The sequence below is a fragment of the Rattus norvegicus genome, chromosome 1, assembly GCF_021556685.1.
Source record: "Rattus norvegicus strain SHRSP/BbbUtx chromosome 1, alternate assembly SHRSP_T2T, whole genome shotgun sequence".
Lineage (NCBI taxonomy): Eukaryota > Metazoa > Chordata > Mammalia > Rodentia > Muridae > Rattus > Rattus norvegicus.
Genome location: NC_141534.1, coordinates 254723795 through 254742796, shown reverse-complemented (window position 1 = coordinate 254742796; position 19002 = coordinate 254723795). Strand labels below are relative to the sequence as shown.

At 39.1% G+C, this 19002-nt stretch overlaps 1 protein-coding gene across 3 annotated transcripts in view; it reads right to left on the bottom strand.

Moving 5' to 3' along the window:
• Nucleotides 1-19002, bottom strand: part of R3hcc1l (R3H domain and coiled-coil containing 1-like) — a 78182-nt gene that overhangs the window by 13235 nt on the left and 45945 nt on the right. For all 3 annotated transcript variants that reach the window (NR_199361.1, NM_001427847.1, NM_001437570.1), the window contains 2 exon segments: nucleotides 3525-3700; nucleotides 15792-17581. Coding sequence is in view for 2 of the 3 variants with exons in the window: in NM_001427847.1 (NP_001414776.1) it covers nucleotides 3525-3700; nucleotides 15792-17567 (1952 nt within the window). In the remaining variant the exon portion in view is untranslated.

Sequence of the window (19002 nt, the reverse complement as noted above, 5' to 3'; positions counted from 1 at the left end):
CTAGCAAGCGCAAGGCCCTGGATTCAGTCCCCAGCTCCGAAAAAAAGAAAAGGGGGAAAAAAAAAACTCTCTTCCCCATGCCCCGAATAAACTGTATTCTATATCATACCATACCATTGTGTGCCTGGTTCCTCAGGGGTAAGGGATGACTCAGTATGGGCCCCCGCAGAGGTACCCCCTTCCCCTACACCTGACTACACCTCCATAGGACATATGCCCCCTCTCTTTATCCTTTTATAAACATATCAGATGGGGTTTTTGCCTTGAGAATAAAACACAGGCCAGATGTGGTAGTAAGCTCCAGCACTTCTGGAGATTGAAGCAGAAGATCAAGAGTTCAAGGCCAGGCCGGGCTACCTAAATCCTGTCTTAAAACAAAAACCAACCATTTTTATAAAGTTTTATTTTGTCAACCACACTCATTTGTTTACATCCTGTCTATGGCTGTCACACTGAGACGCACAGCAACCTGAAATATGAACTCTCTCATCCTTTCCCAGAAAGATTTAGGAGCTATGCTCTGAAAGAGAATCTTACAAATTCAATGTAAAGTTGGGAACTGACTGAGCATGTCTATAATCTTGGCACCTGGGATATAAATAAACTGAATTTTAATTTTAAATTTGTAGCATCAAATAGATTTGATTCATTTTTAATAGCAGGATTGAAATATTAAAGTATACCCCTTCTTGATATTGACCTTCTTCTAGGCACTGAAAGATTTTTTCTTAATACTTTCTAGGTTCTTTCTGTTCCTGAGTCTACTTCTTAATTATAAGTTATAGAGAATATGTATACTTCTGTCTCCTTTATCTTTTCCTAAAATGTACCACGTAAGCACACACCAAGAGTTAGCATAACTGTTCTGAAGAGCACTCTAACAGACTTGAACTCTTCACTACATGTAACAATAGGACACTGAATGAATTCTGAGTGCAAGGAGGAGCTGTGTCTAGGAAAGTGAGAGGAGCCAGGAATGCAGCTCATGCCTATAATCCCAGCACTCTACAGGGTGAATCAGGAAGAACTCAAGGCCAGCTGGGATTACATGGAAACCCTGTCAAAGCAAAACAAACACCAGCAAAACAATTAGTTGAATGATTTAGAAGACCAAAGAAAAGTCACTTTAGAAGTAAACAACATTAGGGGCTGGGGATTTAGCTCAGTGGTAGAGCGCTTACCTAGGAAGCGCAAGGCCCTGGGTTCGGTCCCCAGCTCCGGGGGAAAAAAAAAAAAAAAAAGAAGTAAACAACAATAAAAAACAGCCATGGGACGATTTGCTCACAAAATCTGAAGACATTAAATTTCCGTGTCTTTCTTTAAAGATCTGAAGTTATAAACTACAGATGAGGCCGTAGAGGGTGACTTCTAAGAACTGTCTAATCAACACACCCAAGGCTACAGGAGTGAGGGGAGCTGGACACCACACTGAGAGGCACAAGTAAACAGACATTTTTATGTGTCAAAATAAAACAGTTGTGACATACAATAATTAAAATATTTTACTTTTTCTGGTAGGAACAAATTTTTAAATCAACAATTTAATCTGAAGACTCCTAAAGTGTCAGCATCCCTGGGCCTAGCACGGGAAAGCGCCCGGATGCTTTAAGAAATGTCCCTCCTTTATCATCGGCCTTAATGCCCATAAATCCTGAGAAAAACATCAACCACAGTAAAAATATAGCTCAATTCTCCAAAAAGAAAGACATTGTGAGCAAGTACTGACAAAAATTGAAGTTACTAGAAACAAACTACAACTAAAGGGGCTTCAGACAACAGAACTAGCAGAGACTATAGAGGGCTATGTTCAATGTTCTTAAGAAATAGAAAAAACAAGTGCAAACTGAAGATAATATGAAGAAAAAAGCTGTAAAAAATGATCAAGCAGACTTTAAAAATATTTGCTTTTGAAAAATTCAAGGTATCATAGAACAAACTTGAAAAACAGTGGAAATAGTTAACAACAATTAAGCACAGTTTGGAATGGAGAATGTGAACTAGAATCCCAAACTGAATGTCTCCAGAAAAAAAGATGAGATAGATATACAAGAGAGGTGACAAGAAAGTTCAATGAGAAAACCTAACTCAAACCCAATTCGTACTGTGGAGGAGGAGGAGGAGACTGGGTCTGAGACATCATGGAAGAGAAAATGTCTAAGACTTTTCACAAAATCAATAAAAGAATTATTGATTTAATAAGCAGATATAATCTCAATCAGGAAAAGTTTGAAAAATCTATAAAATCCACATTTCTAGCAAAAATTATCCACATCGAAGTCAAAAAAGGGAAATGTGATGGCATCTGGAAAGAAGAGAGATTATGCTCAGGAGATTATGACCTGGAGACTGCCAGCTGACCCATCACCCAAGAGAAAGCCACAACCATTGGGAGTCTTCATGTTTCTCAGGGAAAAATAACTGCCAATCTACAATTATTAATATATACACAATACAAATCTTTTCAAGAATGAAGGAACAGGGTACAGTTCAGTGGTAGGACATTCTCAGCATACACAAAACCAGGTCTAATCCTTTGTACAATTGAAAAATCATTGTAAGAAGAATGAAACTGATATAAAGTCATTAAAGAAACACAACACTGAGCCAGGCAGTTGTGGCACACGCCTTTAATCCCAGCACTCAGGAGGCAAAGGCAGGTGGATCTCTGTGAGTTTGAGGTCAGTCTGGTCTACAGATTAAGTTCCAGGATAGCCAGGCCAGAGCTCTGTTAAACAGAGAAACACTGAATCAAAACAAAAAAACAAAACCAAACACAGAGAGAGATGAAGAGGGGGGAGGGGGAGAAGGAGGAAGAAGAAGAGGAGGAGAAACATAACACCCAAGCTTGTTACCAGCAAAACCTGGAAAGAAAATGAGGGGTTGGGGATTTAGCTCAGTGGTAGAGCACTTGCCTAGCAAGCACAGGGCCCTGGGTTCCGTCCTCAGCTTGGGGAGGGGGGATGGGGGGATGGGGATGAAACAGTCATAGCACGTATAAGCTGGGTGTAAGATATATAGAATTTAAAAGACCTTGCAGTATTTAGAAAGAGGGAAAAAAGTTTTAACACCCATTTTTATAATTTCTAGACTAACCACCAAAGAACAGAAACAGATTACATTTAAAAAATGAAATGTGGAAAAAGCCAACCTGTAAATGAAGAAGAAAAAAAGAAGGAAATGACAGGAGCAGTATACACAGGAGAGACGACAGGCAAATATAAAAACAAGTGTGTGGATATAAGTTCAAATACATCAATAATTACAATAAATATAAATGGACTAAATGTACCACCAAGACAGACTTAGAGGTCATCACCAACAGTGGTCTTTGCAAATGTTACAACAGGATCTACAAAGACTCTTTTAAAAAATTGAAGACTAGTCTGAAATACAGGTTTTAACTAAAACTGGTGTTAGCTAAAATAAATGACTAAAAAACTTTTAAAGACATGATTTTTTTAAAAATTCTTACTATGACTTTCTCTCACATTATCTAACATTTGGAACCACCTGCAAATACTTACTGGTAACTGCAGAAAATCCGCAAAAGGTCTTCTGTACGAAATTCTTGAGGAAAGTCATAAATTTCAATGACATGTGGGAATTCACATTCACTGAGGTCAATATCAGGAAGTTCATGGTTGTAATAATCAAATCTAGGCTCCTGGATACTTTTTCTGTTCTTCATATTTCCTGATAACTAGGGAGGAAGAAACACAGTAAAATGCCCGCTAAAGGGAAATGAAGACGTTATAAAAATACCCTTCCATGTATAAACAATCCTGCTCCCGTCTCCATGTTCCTACTCCTTAGCTTTTGGCATTACCTCTGTATTAGTGGTGTTCATGAATATAATACTGGCCAGGTCCACTTATAATCATACATGTGGAATGTTGGAAAAAGCGTTAAAATCCCATCAAATAAGCAAGGCATAAAACTCGTATCTATCAATTAGCAGTGAGAAAACAGACATATCACGGAGGTGCAGACATAGCTCTGTGACATAGCACTTGTCTAGCATATGCAAGGCCCTGGAGTGTGGTGCACAGGGATGGCTAGAGGAAGGAAGGAGGGAAGGATTAATATAATGAGTTACAAATAGCACATCCTGGAAACTGAATTTCAACACTAGTTTTAACTGGGCTCATGATAAGGTGCATGACACACCTCATAACTTCTTTTCTGGAAGTGAATAAAACAAAGTTTGAAGAGTGAAAACCTTTAGTTCAGCTTTTACTGTGTATTAAATGGTGAGGAGAAAGCTTACAAAGGAGTTTGCTAGGACAAACCTAAGTGGCATAAGCAGTTATACTGAAGGTATGGAGTAGAAGAGCTGCCTAGCCATGAAAGAATAGTAATGAACCACTGTCACTAAGAAGAAAACCCTTAAAGCTGTTCTGGTCAGGCCCTTCCAGGACCCCTCTTTATTACATGCCCTTCACTGCTGCCACTGTCAACATCGTCATCACCACTGTCATCACCAGAAGGAGGAAGGAGAGAGAATTTATAATGTCAAAGATGGAGAAGTGCAAAATAGAGTTAAATTATCAGGAGGGAGGAAAAGGGAAGGCAATTTAGACACTATTCTTGTGTCTCTGTACTTTCTCCACTAAATCCTATTTTACATCTAAAAACATGGAATCCCTCCACCCCACACACAGACATTGAAAGATACGGTAGATGTTTGGCATACACAAGTATTAAAAGAAAAGTGAGCTCGAGTTTACAGGGCAGACACCATGTTAGCTCCAATCTATATAAAATCTATATAAAATCTATATAAAATACAGAGAGCAAGAAGAGACTGTTCCTGCGACTGCACCAAGAGGAAAGGCCAACTGAGTCATAAAATTAAGAGTTTTTGCTGGGTGTACAAAAACATCTAAGTTTGTCAGACAACCAAACAGTCTCCAATTCACAGGCACACAGACAGCTTTCCCTTCTCCATTCAGACCATGACAGAAACTGACCACAAGGGGCAAGAAGACATTAGGTGGTGTGACTTACAGCAAGCACTCAGAGCCCCACGGATCACAGAGTTCTGTGGTCATTTAGAAACCAGGCCTTATGCTAGAGGAACACTGTGATCACCAGAGCCTGACGTCAGCAAGTCTGAATAGTGTAAAAATCACTCCAGTACTTGGGACCCTTGTATTCATTAAGAATTTGATGATCAGCTTGTTAAATTTCTGCAAAAACGGGCATCTAGGTCTCACTAGCTGTTATTCAGTTTGGAAAGTTATCTTAATATTGTTTTCCAACAGATAAAGATTGGATATATTTCCATTTTTGTATATCTCAACATTTTGAATGTATTACATATTTGTTTTGTATTACATGTACACATGTAGGCTCGTGAGGAGGAATCAGATGACAACCTTGCAATAGCTGGCTCCTTCCTTTCACCACACAGGCCCTAGGGACAAACTCCCTAGGTTCTTGGTCTGCTGCAGGCACCTTTATTCAAAGAACCCCCTGAACAGTCCCATTTTGAGTTTTAGAGTATCACTTTGATATTTCTTTTGTTAAACTTATTCCTAAATATTTTCTTTTTGATTCCATTGTAATATAATTGCTTTCTTCATTTAATTTTTTTGATTGCTGACATTGACATTTTTATTTACTTCGCAAAAGCAAAACAAAACAAAGCACTGTATGTGTACATTTAGGGTCAAATAAGGCATTGTGAGAAGTAAAATGCAGGCTATAAAGTATCTTTGCAAACTGATTATCAAGAAAAAGGCAGGATAGTTTGGCAAGAAAAACTGACTAAAATTCTTTGTTCTTCCCTAGTAGGTAAAACTGAATTCATACACTTACACTTCAATTACTGAGCACTTTGGCTTCTAATTACACACACAGTGTACTAATGGCAAAACCTCGTGTAATAGTTAATACTGCTTTTAAACATGACAGAATCTAGAATTGACAGGTGACAAGGTTGTGTGGACACACCCATGACAGATTATCATGTTATGGTAAGTGAGGGAAGAGAAGGCACCCAGAGCGCGGCTGAGTCTGAACTGAGTGAAAAGGAGTTGGATGAGCCGAGTCTCTCACCAGCCTCTCCCTTCAGGCTGCAGATGCAGTGTGACCAGCTGCTCCCTGTTAAATGGACTGAACCTGGAACTGTGGGCTAAACGAATCCTTCTTGAAGCTGCATTATTAAGAGTGTGTCACTGCCAAACAATGTCAAGACAGTAACGCACACAGCCCATACTTCTCACCCAATACTTCATGAACCACGGGGACAGCCTATGAAGGCCACTCTGATGAGGTTTTCTACTGTCATCAGGTCCTACTGACTTTTTACAAGAATGCCTGCTCTCTCTCCCGAAATTCACAGCAGAGTATTGGAAGGAATTTGAGAGCTAGGAGGAGAGCCATATATGGGACATAAACGTGTATAAAGAAGGAAGGAACAGAGCGAGACTGTGAAGGGAGGCTCACTCACACAGAGGGATAGAGGTTAGACACAGAAGACATGGGTTGAAGGGAAGGCTGGGAGGTGTGAGGGAGATACGTATACTGATGAGACAGGTATCCTTGAGGCAGACTTAGACTAATATTAGTAGCTGATGTCACATGAGGCTATGGAGCTGAAATATGGCTAGTTCATATAAAATGAACTTTAAGTATAAAGTATATATCAAGTTTCAAAGATTTAATACAAAAACAGAATGTAATATATGTCTTATTCATAATTTCCTATACTAATCACATATTGAAATGGTGTTTTTGAACATATTATGTTAAAATACATAAACCATACTGCTTATTTTGATTTTTTTCTAACATGACTAGTACTCTTACTGCCGGGTAAGCAATTCAAACTTACTGCCAGGTACGGTAACAAAAGCTTTTAATCCTCAAACTCTAGAGGCAGGTGAATCTCTGAGTTTGAGGCCAATCTGGTCTGCAGACTGAGTCCCAGGACAGCCAGGGATATAGTGATATGGTCTCAAAGAAGGGAGAAATGAGGGAACAAGGGAGGGAGGAAAATTCAAAGTTACACACGTGGTTCATATTTCTATTGTAGACAACTAATCTTAAGTGTTACAGACTCTGGGGCAATATTTCCTAAAGTCAATACGAAATATAATTTATAAGACTCACATTTTTATAGTTAACAAACGTTTGATGAAAAAAGAAATGAGGTTTGTAATTTGATCCGCTTTGATGCATCTACTGCAGACCAAAGGAAAGCTTGCAAGTGATCGAGAGCAAATGATTTAAAAAGTGATCATGTGATGTGTGTATAGGTTGTCCACAGCACAGATGTGGACGTCAGAGGACAACTCTGTAGAGTCCGTCTCCTTCCTCAACCTTCACATGAATACTGTGGCTCAAACTCAGGTCTGGGTGCCATGCTTACATGACAAGTGCCTTTATGGCCGAGAAAGCAGCTGTAACATTTCAAGACTTATCAGTGGTCTTGTCTTGCTTCTTAGAAAGCCTAAGTGAAACCAAAATATTCTGTCATTTATTTTACTTGCTTCCACAAACTATTCAACTAGTAAACTTCTTCAAAGTATGGGCCTGAAGATTCTTATTGTCCTAGTAGTTTTGCCAGGCCTACAGAATATAGCTTGACTTACTGTGACATAAGTATCCAAATCTATTTGCAGAAGACATTTAAAAAATAAAGGACGGTGGAAAGTAAAAATAAATAAGTAAATAAATAAATAAAATCTGCAGGCTCTTTAATTCTTCACTGTTTAAGATACAAAAGGAAAATAAAAAGATATGATTTATTCTCTATAGATAAAAAATTAAAATATGCTACATTATTTTGGGAGAGTTATCTACAGCCTTGTCAGACGGGCTGCTATTATTATCCTGAATTCTGTGTGCAGACAGAGAATTATGTCACAGAGAGACTAAAAGGATATCCCTATGGTTACAAATCAGATTACTGACAAAGTCTGAATCATAATTCCAGTCACCTCGCTGCTAATCTAGCTTTCCATCCAATGTGATAGTAGAATGGCCTTACAGTAATGGGACCAGAAGCAATGCCTGCATCAGTGTTCAGGGCAACACTCTTTCTGATTAAGGATTTATGGATACAAGCTGTTGTAGGCAGGAGAAGGAAAATATCAATGGCCAAGTTGAAAAGATAACAGAGCCGATAATTTCTTTGCACTCCAATATTCTAACAGGCTACAGATTTTCCAAAGAACATTGCTCACAATAAAGCAGAGTAACAGCCTCCTAAAGACGTTCACAATCCAGACTCTGAAACTGGTAAAAACCCCACAGCATGTGAATTAAGGAATTAAGGTAGCAGACACAGATGTGTGAATCAGCTGACCTTAAAATAATAAGATTATCTTGGTGGGTCCAGTGCAATAATAAGCATCTTTAAAAGCTGAAAGCCTTAGAGACAGACAGACAGACAGACAGACAGACAAAGAGAGACAGGCAGGCAGGCAGGCAGGCAGGCAGACAGACAGACAGAAGCTCTGCAGATAGAAAGGGGACTATAACAAGGAATGTAGGACAGCCTCTGGTACTGAAAAGTGTTTTTAAAAGTAAATCACCTCCCTTACAGATTCCATAAAAGATCACAGTCTTGTCAATATCTTGATCTAGTCCAGAGGCACCATCTTGGGACTTCTGATCTGTATTAACCAACTGTAAGATAGTTAATCTGTGTTGTTGTAAGCCACTGAGTTTCTAGCCACTTACTACAGCAGCAGTATACTACATGCTAAATACCTAAGATACTTTTCTTACTTCACCTCATGTCCCATCTTAACCAAAGAGTCATGCTCAGCAGGCCTACACAGTGCACTTTCTTTCCTACTATTCTAAGCACTGATTTGCAAGTAGCTTTATATCTGCCCCCTTGCATACCTCAAACTTATATTTGCTCTCCATGGACCTATTCAAATACTGCCTTAAACACCACATGAGCCACTTGTTTTCTGTGCATCTAACAGCACTACCTGCATCTGCATTTTCACAGTATTCATGGCCTAGCATGTTGAACCTCTCTCCCTCTAATTTTATCCTAACCCCCTCTCCCCCCAACCATCCATTAGGCTCCAAATGTTTGGATGATCATTAATTGACTCTGGTACCAGAGAACAAATGGAAGCTCTAGTACCCACCTATAAATTTAATACATGAATCCCTTAAAGGACAGGTGAACATGGCAGGTTGACCTTGGCATTCTTGGAAAGCTGCTGTTACAGATACACTAAGAGTCTAATCTCACAGTGGGTTGCATTTGCAGTTAATAAGAAAACTGGAAGGTTTCTCCTCTTCCATACATGCTTGTTAAGACCCGATGAGGAGTTAGCACTGATAAAGTAGATTGGTAAGAGTAACTACTTGCCTGGAATGGAAAAATTAAGTCAAAGAGGAACACTACAGGTTTCAATCTTTTCAAACCGATCCTGGTAGCTCAACTCAAGAATTGCAATGATACTCACTGACAACAGCTGTACAAGAAATCTGAAACTTGCAAAGCTAACAGAATTGACATTCATTGTCATTTTGCTTCTGAATTTCTCTAGAACCCAAAACAATTTTTCCTTATGCTATTCTGAGTCATCTCAAGTCTTGCATCATATCCAAGGCTGGTTGGTCTACCACAGCCATCTTGTTTTCACTTTTGAGGGTATTACCCTTGCCCATCTATCCCTCTCACAGCAAAGCACGAGACATCAGACTCAGACCCACTGCTTTAAGAAGAAAGCTCATTTTAATCCAGGTGAGCTGTATAATAGCATGAAGTATTAGCTATTTAGTTTGATGTTTTATCTGGTATCCAGTATCCCTGGCATCACTTAGTTTTCCTTAATCATCTTAGCCTTTGGGAATTCTATAAAGATCTGTATGACTACTCATTAGCACTCAGATTCTCTGTCTTGATTCTAGGCCTCATGCAAATCTCCATCTTCCCACACATCAGAGCTACCACAACAAAACACAATTCTACATTTCAGCAGTCTGGCCTATGGCTAGTAACCCCTTTCTTAAACCTAGCAACAGAATAACTCACCAGTGTTTTTGATATAAATTATAAAATTAATTAAAACCCTAGCGTATGCAAAATCAAATGTTCCTAAAAGTATACTATGTCTTCAACCAGTTTTCAACATAAATGGATCTTTAATTTTGGAGAAGTTGCTGCTGTCTGTTTACTTCTGACAAGGGCAAAGAGGTTGATTTTTTTGCCAGCCCTCGCCTCTCCCCCAGCCAGTGTCCTTGAACAAACAATGAACCGAATAAAAGAAACAAACACTGTGAGTCAGGTCACTATCATAGCTCCATCTGCCCAACCAGTGCTCACATAAATATCATACAGAGTTCGATGAACAGAGTACACTCGGCACAGCACTGAGACCACCACCAATCTGCTTCAGAAAAGAATCTCAAATGAGAAAGCCTCTCTTATGCTGATAATACAGACTCAGAGCTCTTTTCTTCAGTTTTGAATTGGATCAGAACGAACGTGTCAATGGCTTGTACATCACTCAAGAATTCTAACAACACTCAAAATGGAGTTTTTTTAATTTTAGGGATTACCTGGCTTAAAACAACAGCAATGGAAAGGGATATCCGTAATGCTCCTACTTTGTGTGTGAACCAGGGATCTCTAGTTACCATGACTAACAGACTGAACAAGGCATATATTCAGCCAAGTGCATCTTAGACAGCCTGAGTGATCATGGTAGAACACACAGTTGGAAGATGTCTACAAATTCCCACTTGGGCAGTCTACAACCTATCAGATCAGAAAGTTTTATAAAATACAAATTATAAAATCTGTTAAGATGAGCTAGAACTAATAAAAGACACTGTGAAAATAGAAACAGTAATAAAGACGTGGAAGGTATATACTTTATTAATAGAAACAGGAGGAAGAAATTAGGAACTCAGAACAACATGGGAAAAAAAAACTGTCATCTTATTAACTCTAAGACCTCACCAACTCTAAGACCTTACTAACCTTGGGAGATCTTGTCTTTTCAGTCAGTGTGCCATTCATGAGACAATCAAATAATATGAGTATCTCTCTTTTTTAATTAGATTTTTCTTGGATATTTTATGTATTTACATTTCAAATGTTGTCCCCTTTTCCTCCCTCCCATGTCCCCTTCCCCCAACCCTCCTTCTATGAAAATGTTCCCACTCCCACCTCAATGCCCTGGCTTTCCCCTACACTGGGGAAACAAGCCTTCACAGGACCAAGGGCTTTTCCTCTTACAGATGCTAACAATGCCATCCTCTGCTATGGAAGTGGCTGGAATCATGGGTTCCTCCACCTGCACTCATTGGTTGGTAGTTTATTCCCTGGGAGCTCTGGTGGGGTCTGACTGGTTGATACTGTTGTTCTTCCTTCAGCTCCTTCAGCTCCTTCCGTCTTTTCTCTAACTCCTTCATTGGGGTTCCCTTGTTCAGTCCAATGGTTAACTGCAAGTATCCTCATCTGTATGAGTAGAGCTCTGGCAGAGCCTCTCAGGGGACAATCATATCTAGCTCCTGTCAGCAAGCACTTCTTGGCATCAGTAATAGTAGCTGGGCTTGGTGGCTGCACATGGGATGGATCCCCAGGTGGGGCAGTTTCTAGATGACCTTTTCTTCAGTCCCTGCTCCACTTTGTCCCTGTATTTCCTCCCATGAGTATTTTGGTAAAGCAATAAAGTAATCTTCCTGCAACAAACCCAAAGAAGATAATTCCACTTCTAACAACAAAAATAACAGGAAACCCTTAGCCAGACTAACCAGAGGGCAGAGAGAGAGGAGAGGAATGAACAAAATCAGAAATGAAAAGGGAAACATAACAACAGAAACTGAGAAAATTCAAAAAAATTATCAGATCCTATTACAAAAGCCTATATTCAACAAAACTGGAAAATCTGGAGGAAATGGACAATTTGCTAGACAGGTACCGTGTACCAAAGTTAAATCAGGATCAGATAAACTATCTAAAAAGTTCCATAACCCCTAAGGAAATAGAAGCAACATTAAAAATCTCCCAACCAAAAAAAGCCCAGGACCAGATGGGCTTAGAACAGAATTCTATAAGACCTTCAAAGATCTAATACCAATACTCTTCAAACTATTTCACAAAATAGAAACAGAAGGAACACTACCCAATTCGTTCTTTGAAGCCACAATTACACTTATACCTAAACCACACAAAGACCCTACAAAGAATGAGTATATCTCTTACGTGGCTGTTTCAGTCATTGATTTAATTATCCATCAGATTGCTATGTGGCTATATGATCATAAATTATATATTTTCTCTCTCAATAAAATACAATTTTAGAACACAGCCAACATATAGCACAATGCTTTTAATGTAGTAATAAAAGTAACATCTTGCTATTTGCAATTTATGGTGTCAAACTCCAAGTGTTCAATATTTGTTATTCAATACCACCCACGTTAAACCACAGTCTCTGGAAGCTGCATTATAAAGGCCTTTCCTCTTCTTGTATTCTTACATGCTCTAAGTGTCTGAACTATCAGTTGTTTCTCTAACTTGGGTTTTTTTGTTTGTTTGTTTGTTTGTTTGTTTGTTTTGGTTTTTTTGGCAAAAGACAGAAGGTGAGAGAGGATGTTAGAATTCCAATTAATAAATTGAATGGAAATGGGTGCAACTCCTTTCCTTTGGTCACCAATTCTAATGGTTATGAAACAGCAGTAGGGACTGGAGAGATGGCTTAGTGGCTAAGAGCACTGACTGCTCTTCCAGAAGTCGTGAGTTCAATTCCCAGCAACTACATAGTGGCTCGCAACCATCTGTAATGGGATCTGATGCCTTCTTCTGGTGTGTTTGACAGTGACAGTGTGCCCACATACATGAACTAAATAAATAAGTCTTAAAAAAAAAACCAGCAATGACTTTGTGTAACAAAAAGACTAAAATGGTAGACTATTCATTTTTATGCCAAAACTCAAAGATTAGATATGGCCAATGAAGGTACCCAAAGCCAACATCCATCAACAACATTAACGCTGTTCCGTTGGTACCTTACCTGCCCTACCCATTAGTCTGCTGGCCATAACAGAAGGAGGCAGGGGCTATGGAAGTTTTGTTTGTTCATTATTTTCCTGGGAAACAGTTAATTCCTAGAGAGATAACAGGAGTCATGCCAACATTCTCTTCTTTATTGGTTACTAGTTTAAATTACCATATCCTGGCTTTAGAAGATTTAGATGAAATGCACTTGCCAAGTGGTGGTGGTGCATACCTTTAATTAAAGTACTTGGGAGACAGAAGCAGGCAGATCTCTGAGTCTGAGGCCATCCTGGTCTACAGAATGAATTCCAGAACAGCCAGGGATACACAGAAAAACCTTATCTTGAAAAACAAACAAGTAAATAAAGTAAAATAAAAATAGAAGATGAATGTGATCTTTGACAATGCATTAAGGGTTGCAGTTCTGGAGCTCACTCATGACTTAACTATATCCTAGTTTCCTTTGACCAGTTTTGAGGTTCAAATGTCATTTATCAATCAATGCTTCCCATACCGTACTTCACAGCATATCTTCTTCTTGCCTATTAGAAACATTAGATATGCCTCTATGTTTAGTCTTTATCAACAAATAAATAGGCCAACTGGGAAAACAGCCAAAGCCGCCTGTGGGAACACTTTCAAGATAGATAAGCCTCTAGTTCTACATTTAATAAAGTATGTTTGTATAATATAAATAATAATCTAAGATATTAGATTTGTGGCAGCCTTCAAAAAAAAAAAAAACCAGGAGAGTTGAATCTACTGTATCCACAAGCTACCAGATTCGTTCTATTTTTATCCATCCTTTAACATAGTTGCGCTCTTCTGTAAGTACTGTTAAGGAATGCAAACATTAGCTGTCTTCAGGTCAAAGCACTACATATTCCATTTTCTTCGCATCCCCAGTATTTAGTCAGTCAGTAGTTTCTGACTATGTTAACATGCCTCTCAAAACACTTAGTTGTTGCCTAAATTCTTTTGTACCAAGATGTGAAAGATCCAGTTGCATATATAAATCCCCTCTTCCAAAATACAAATGAAACTAAAAATCCTCAAGAATCTATGTACCAACAACACTTTCAAAGTTGGTAAAGGCCAACCTAAAAGACAGCCCTCGAATTCTAAGTGATCATTCCCAGCCATCAGCAATTACTAACACTGCCACGTGTGCTCAGCTGCCTTTTGCAAGGAGTTACTCTTTCTCTGCCAGTCTCAGTCAGCCTTCTGTCAGCTCCAGTTTAACAGTTTCCTTCTTGGACTAAGATCCTTTCCTAATGATCTGAACTGGAGTAAGCTGTCTCCATGTACCTAACTCCCTCTATCATTAGTATATCTATCCTAACCTCAAACTCCTGCTTGATAAGGATTTTATAACTACCACTAAGACAGTGCCCCAGTCACATTCTGACAGACATTTAAGGTGTGTGGACCTCTAGGCAAATACTGTAAAACGTGACATGTTTCAGAATTACTTGGAAAAAGTTAACAGATAAGCTGTGGGGCTAAAGAGTATGCAATTCTAAGAGGGTCCCAGATGATACTCAAACTGCTCGCCCAAGCACCATCCTCTAGGAACCACTTACCGCCCTTGTGAAGCTGAGTAAGGAAGGGTGTAAGTGAATGGACTGCACATATGCAATTCTGATATAAATTCAAGGATCGTGGGTGTTCACTCACAACTACTCTCCTTTCTATATTTCATTCTAAGGAATGTGTAAGATGTTTGTTGACTTGGTGTCAGGAAGCACTCACTACAGTAATAGTGAAACTGTGCAAACACTTAGGAATGAAGGAGTGCTTCCTAGTGGAAAGTCGGTTCTGTCTAATATGCTGTACTCTTCAGTCTTGGGGTCTTTCACAGCTGTGTGGTACTTCTCTATACACCTGACTAATACTTAGAAACAAGAAACTCATCATTATCATTTAAAAAATGACTCAAACAAAACCTTTCAGGTGAAGGCATGGTCTGTTAGGAAGAACATAAATGTAAATAAACACTTCAACTGTCAATGACAGAACAGGACTGAAATCCTCATGTGTCTCCTAAAGGATAACCACCTGGGGATCATAAACCATTTCTCCATTCCAGCCTAAGCTTGTGTGAACCCACAATAAGAAATGAAAGAGAAAGTGGTTCTCTATTTAAAGACAGTGGTCCTAATTGTAATAAAGAATTTAAGTGGCAGAGAAATGGTAAACTATGAAGGATTTGTCCAATGCCTTCAAGTCACACATTCTGTATTTATGAACTTGGACTATCAGCACATCATTATTCACTTACACATAGTTCCTTACACATACTCAATAGTCATTTATTCAACTTAAGTCAGTATCAACTCCTTTAAAAATAGCCATATTCATTCATTTCCTTCTATAGTTTTCAACGATATTCCAAAATTCACTAAAAAATAAGAACAAACAATTAAGTAATAAACTACATCCTTCCCCCCAAAGGCTAATATAAAAATACATGTTGTCAACACAGAAAAATATTTTGAGGTTCCTGGTCTGTATTTCCTCAATGAGCAGCCAGAATCCATTAAATTCATATCTAATCTATTCAATGTAACACCTCTTAGGACTTAGCAATTACAGATATAGCAGGATTATATATGTTTTAACTTTTCCATATCTATCAGTCTTTTCTCGATGTATAATCCTATCAGGCTATTACCACAGTAAGAACTCTTAAATTTAATGTGAGAAAATGAATGAATATATACAATGTCTATCAGAAATACTTTCAAATCTAGAATCCCTAATTTATAAAAAAGTCTAAATATCAAGTAATTTCTAGTGAGCATACCTCTTGTAGAAGACGAGGGTCTACACAATCACCATCATCATTAAACATAGACTCCCAGCTTTCCTCCACAGCAATACTTCCTTGTGTATGAGAAGTATCTGTTGTTTTTAGACCTACAGATGTGTCCACAGATGAATCAGAAAATGGTATGCCACACACTCTACTCTCTGAGTCATCTTCCTCTTTTGTTTTAAATTCTTCAGCAGTTCTTAGGTCATGCAAGGCCTCTGTCATCTCCTCAGTAGTATCCAGATCACTGGCCAAGGCACTCTCCACAAGTATGCCTGATCCATTCGACATGCTCAGTTCAGAGTCCAGACAAGGGGTAATGTCACTATCAGCAGTCTTCTTTATGGGTAAAGAGGAAGCACAATCTGGCACACTTTCTGTCAACTTTCCTGTTGACGCTGTAAAACCAGATGCAATACTCCCAGCATAAATATCTGAGCAAGCATTTAGGCTGCTACTGTTTTCAGAGTTCGTCTCACTCTTAGCTGAATCAAGTCGGGCTACATCTGCACTCATTTCTATATAATCTGAGGAATTTCTCATGTTGCCACTACTCTCACCAGATTCTCTAACTGCAGCTGTACAAGGGCTGCCTACAGTCACAGGGTCACAAACTGTACCTGCAATGTCCACCATACCTGCCTTGCTGGCACTGTCGCATACATCCCTAAATCCATTACCTGTGTCTATTTCATGAACAAGGTCCACTGTATCGGAAGGTTCAGACTTCACACACAACTCATCAGCAGAGCTGTCATTCCCACACTCTCCAGTCACTGCTGGGTCAATAATACCATTTGTGCTCTCTAGCTTGCTGACTATAGCCATTTTAAGAGAAACGTTACCCATAGTCTCAGAAATGGAATCTACACCATTTTGACCCAAGACAGACTCTGTACTGTTGACTGTACTCTCACTTTCAGCTTCGAAGTCTACAAAAGTTGGATGCGCAGCATCATCTGGCTCTCCAGGAACAGAAATTGCAGAGATGTTCCCAGGACTGTGCTTTGACATCCCATGTGATGTTTCCACACCATACGGTGCAGTTTCAGAATCAGAACTTAGTGTCCCTGGCATAGCCATACCATCTGGTTTCAGCATAGTTGTAACAACTTGAGGAAACTGAGAGACTAGTTCCATAACTTTGGCCTCAGTTACAATGCTGCTTTCCAAATTTCTATTTACAAAAGTTTCCCCACTGAAATCACAGAGTTCCACGTTCTGGAACGGTCTGTTTGGAACCTGTGCAGCACTGACTTCTGAGGAAGACTGTGATGGAGGCACCCCCCAGGGTCCTGTCCCTCCTGAAGTCTGAACTTCCACACACTCCATCTCCTTTGGTTTAAAAAGTCTTCGTAAAGGTATGCTAGATACAGCCGCAGCATCGTGAGCACTGTTCTGATGTTCTTGGGATGAGGCATCTATGGGTTTTCCAGTTCCTCTCTTAGAACAAGCCTTCTCTTTATTCCTTTTTGGTGGGGACCTGTCTTTCCTTAGTTTTGGTGGAGATCTCTTTCCTTCCCTACAGTTACTATCCTTTCTACCAGATTGACCTGCACTTAGTCTGTGGGACTCGGGTTTGCTTGTAGAAGTCTTCTGAGGAAGACAATCTTCTTTTTGTTCTCTCAGCACAAAGGCAGGAGGCCCCTGGTTTTCTTCCTGGTCACCTGACTTGAGGAGAGCTGCTCCCCTTCGAGCTTTAGGTACATAAAGTGCCATGTCAGGCCTTTTGGTTCGAACTCTGCATCTCTCTGCTTCTTGCTGCATGGCACCACTTTGATCTGAAAGAAAATGAATAAGTTAATAAAAAAAAAAAAAGAATGGTAGAGAGCCTACTAGTCTATTCTTTTATTTTTTTTTTAAGTCAGCAGTCACTGACTTAAAAAACCTGACATAAAATACTTAATCCACTCAGGCTGTCAATAAGTAAATTCCCAAAACTCATGATAGAGATTCATCTAAGCCACTGTGCCACCTGGCCAGGAGTGGTTCTCTCCTTGCATCACATGACTCCTGGGCCTGCCCTCACTGCTGGCCCCTGTATTTGCTGAGCCACCCAGCCAAACTAAACTTCCTTTGCTATTCTGAACTCTTAATATCTAGCCTAACACATATTTTCTATTATTGTTTGTAGAATATGATTTTTAATGTATTAATTTATTTGTGTGTATATCTGTGTGCACACACATGAACATCACAGTGTGCACGTGGAGGTCAGAGTTGGTTCTTTCCTTCTGTGATGTGGATTCTGGGGACTGAATTCTTCAGGCTGTCAAGTCTTGGCAAAAAAAACACCTTTACCCACTGAACCAATTTGCTGATCTACGAGTATGATTTTAATAGTAAGCCAGATTTCAAAAAGGCCTAAGTTTTCACTTGAAGGGATGTAATTAACACAGTGTGTCACAGTCTCAATAGATACAGCACCTTCTGGGTAGACACGGCAGATGTGGACCAGGGAACAGAAGTAACGATAATGAATGTAATGTGAAGGTAAAAGGAGGGGCTGAAAGGACAGTATGGACTTACATCCCACAGCCCTTCAAATTCAGCAGGTCTCATGACAACCAGACACACACAGTAAGTAAAAAGTACCAAAGAAATGTTCAACTGACATAAACTGATAGAACTAATAAAGACCAAAAATGATAGAATTACAACTCATCATTTCTAGACTCTGAAGTAAAATAATAAGGGCAACATGAAGGCAGCAAACAATAAACACAATTATCTATTTGGGGAAAAACAAAAATAAACCCTTCTGTAAAATTTACCCAAAGAAGTATCTGAAGGCTTCTATTTCAGCCACAAGGTCAAGAAAATGTGATGGGGTTTTAAAAAGCAACACATTCTTAGCATGGAGGGGGGAAAATGCCACACTGTGTATGATTAGAAGAACTAACTGAAGGATGTGTATTGCCCAAAGAAATTTAAATGAAGCATCACATTATAAGTTACACCTGGGGACCAGCTGCTCTACAGAAGAGACAACATTGTTCTTTCACACTTCTCCAGAATGTGTGCCTATGTTTCTCCAGAATTAATTGACAGAAACTAAAGGAAGCAACAATTTTAACTCAATGTAAGGAAGAAACAAAGCAAAGCAAAACAAAACTCTGCATTTCTAGATTTTTCAATGCTATTATCAGGTAACAACCACATTTCCAAAAAATCCTAAATACATATAGATGACTGACATACA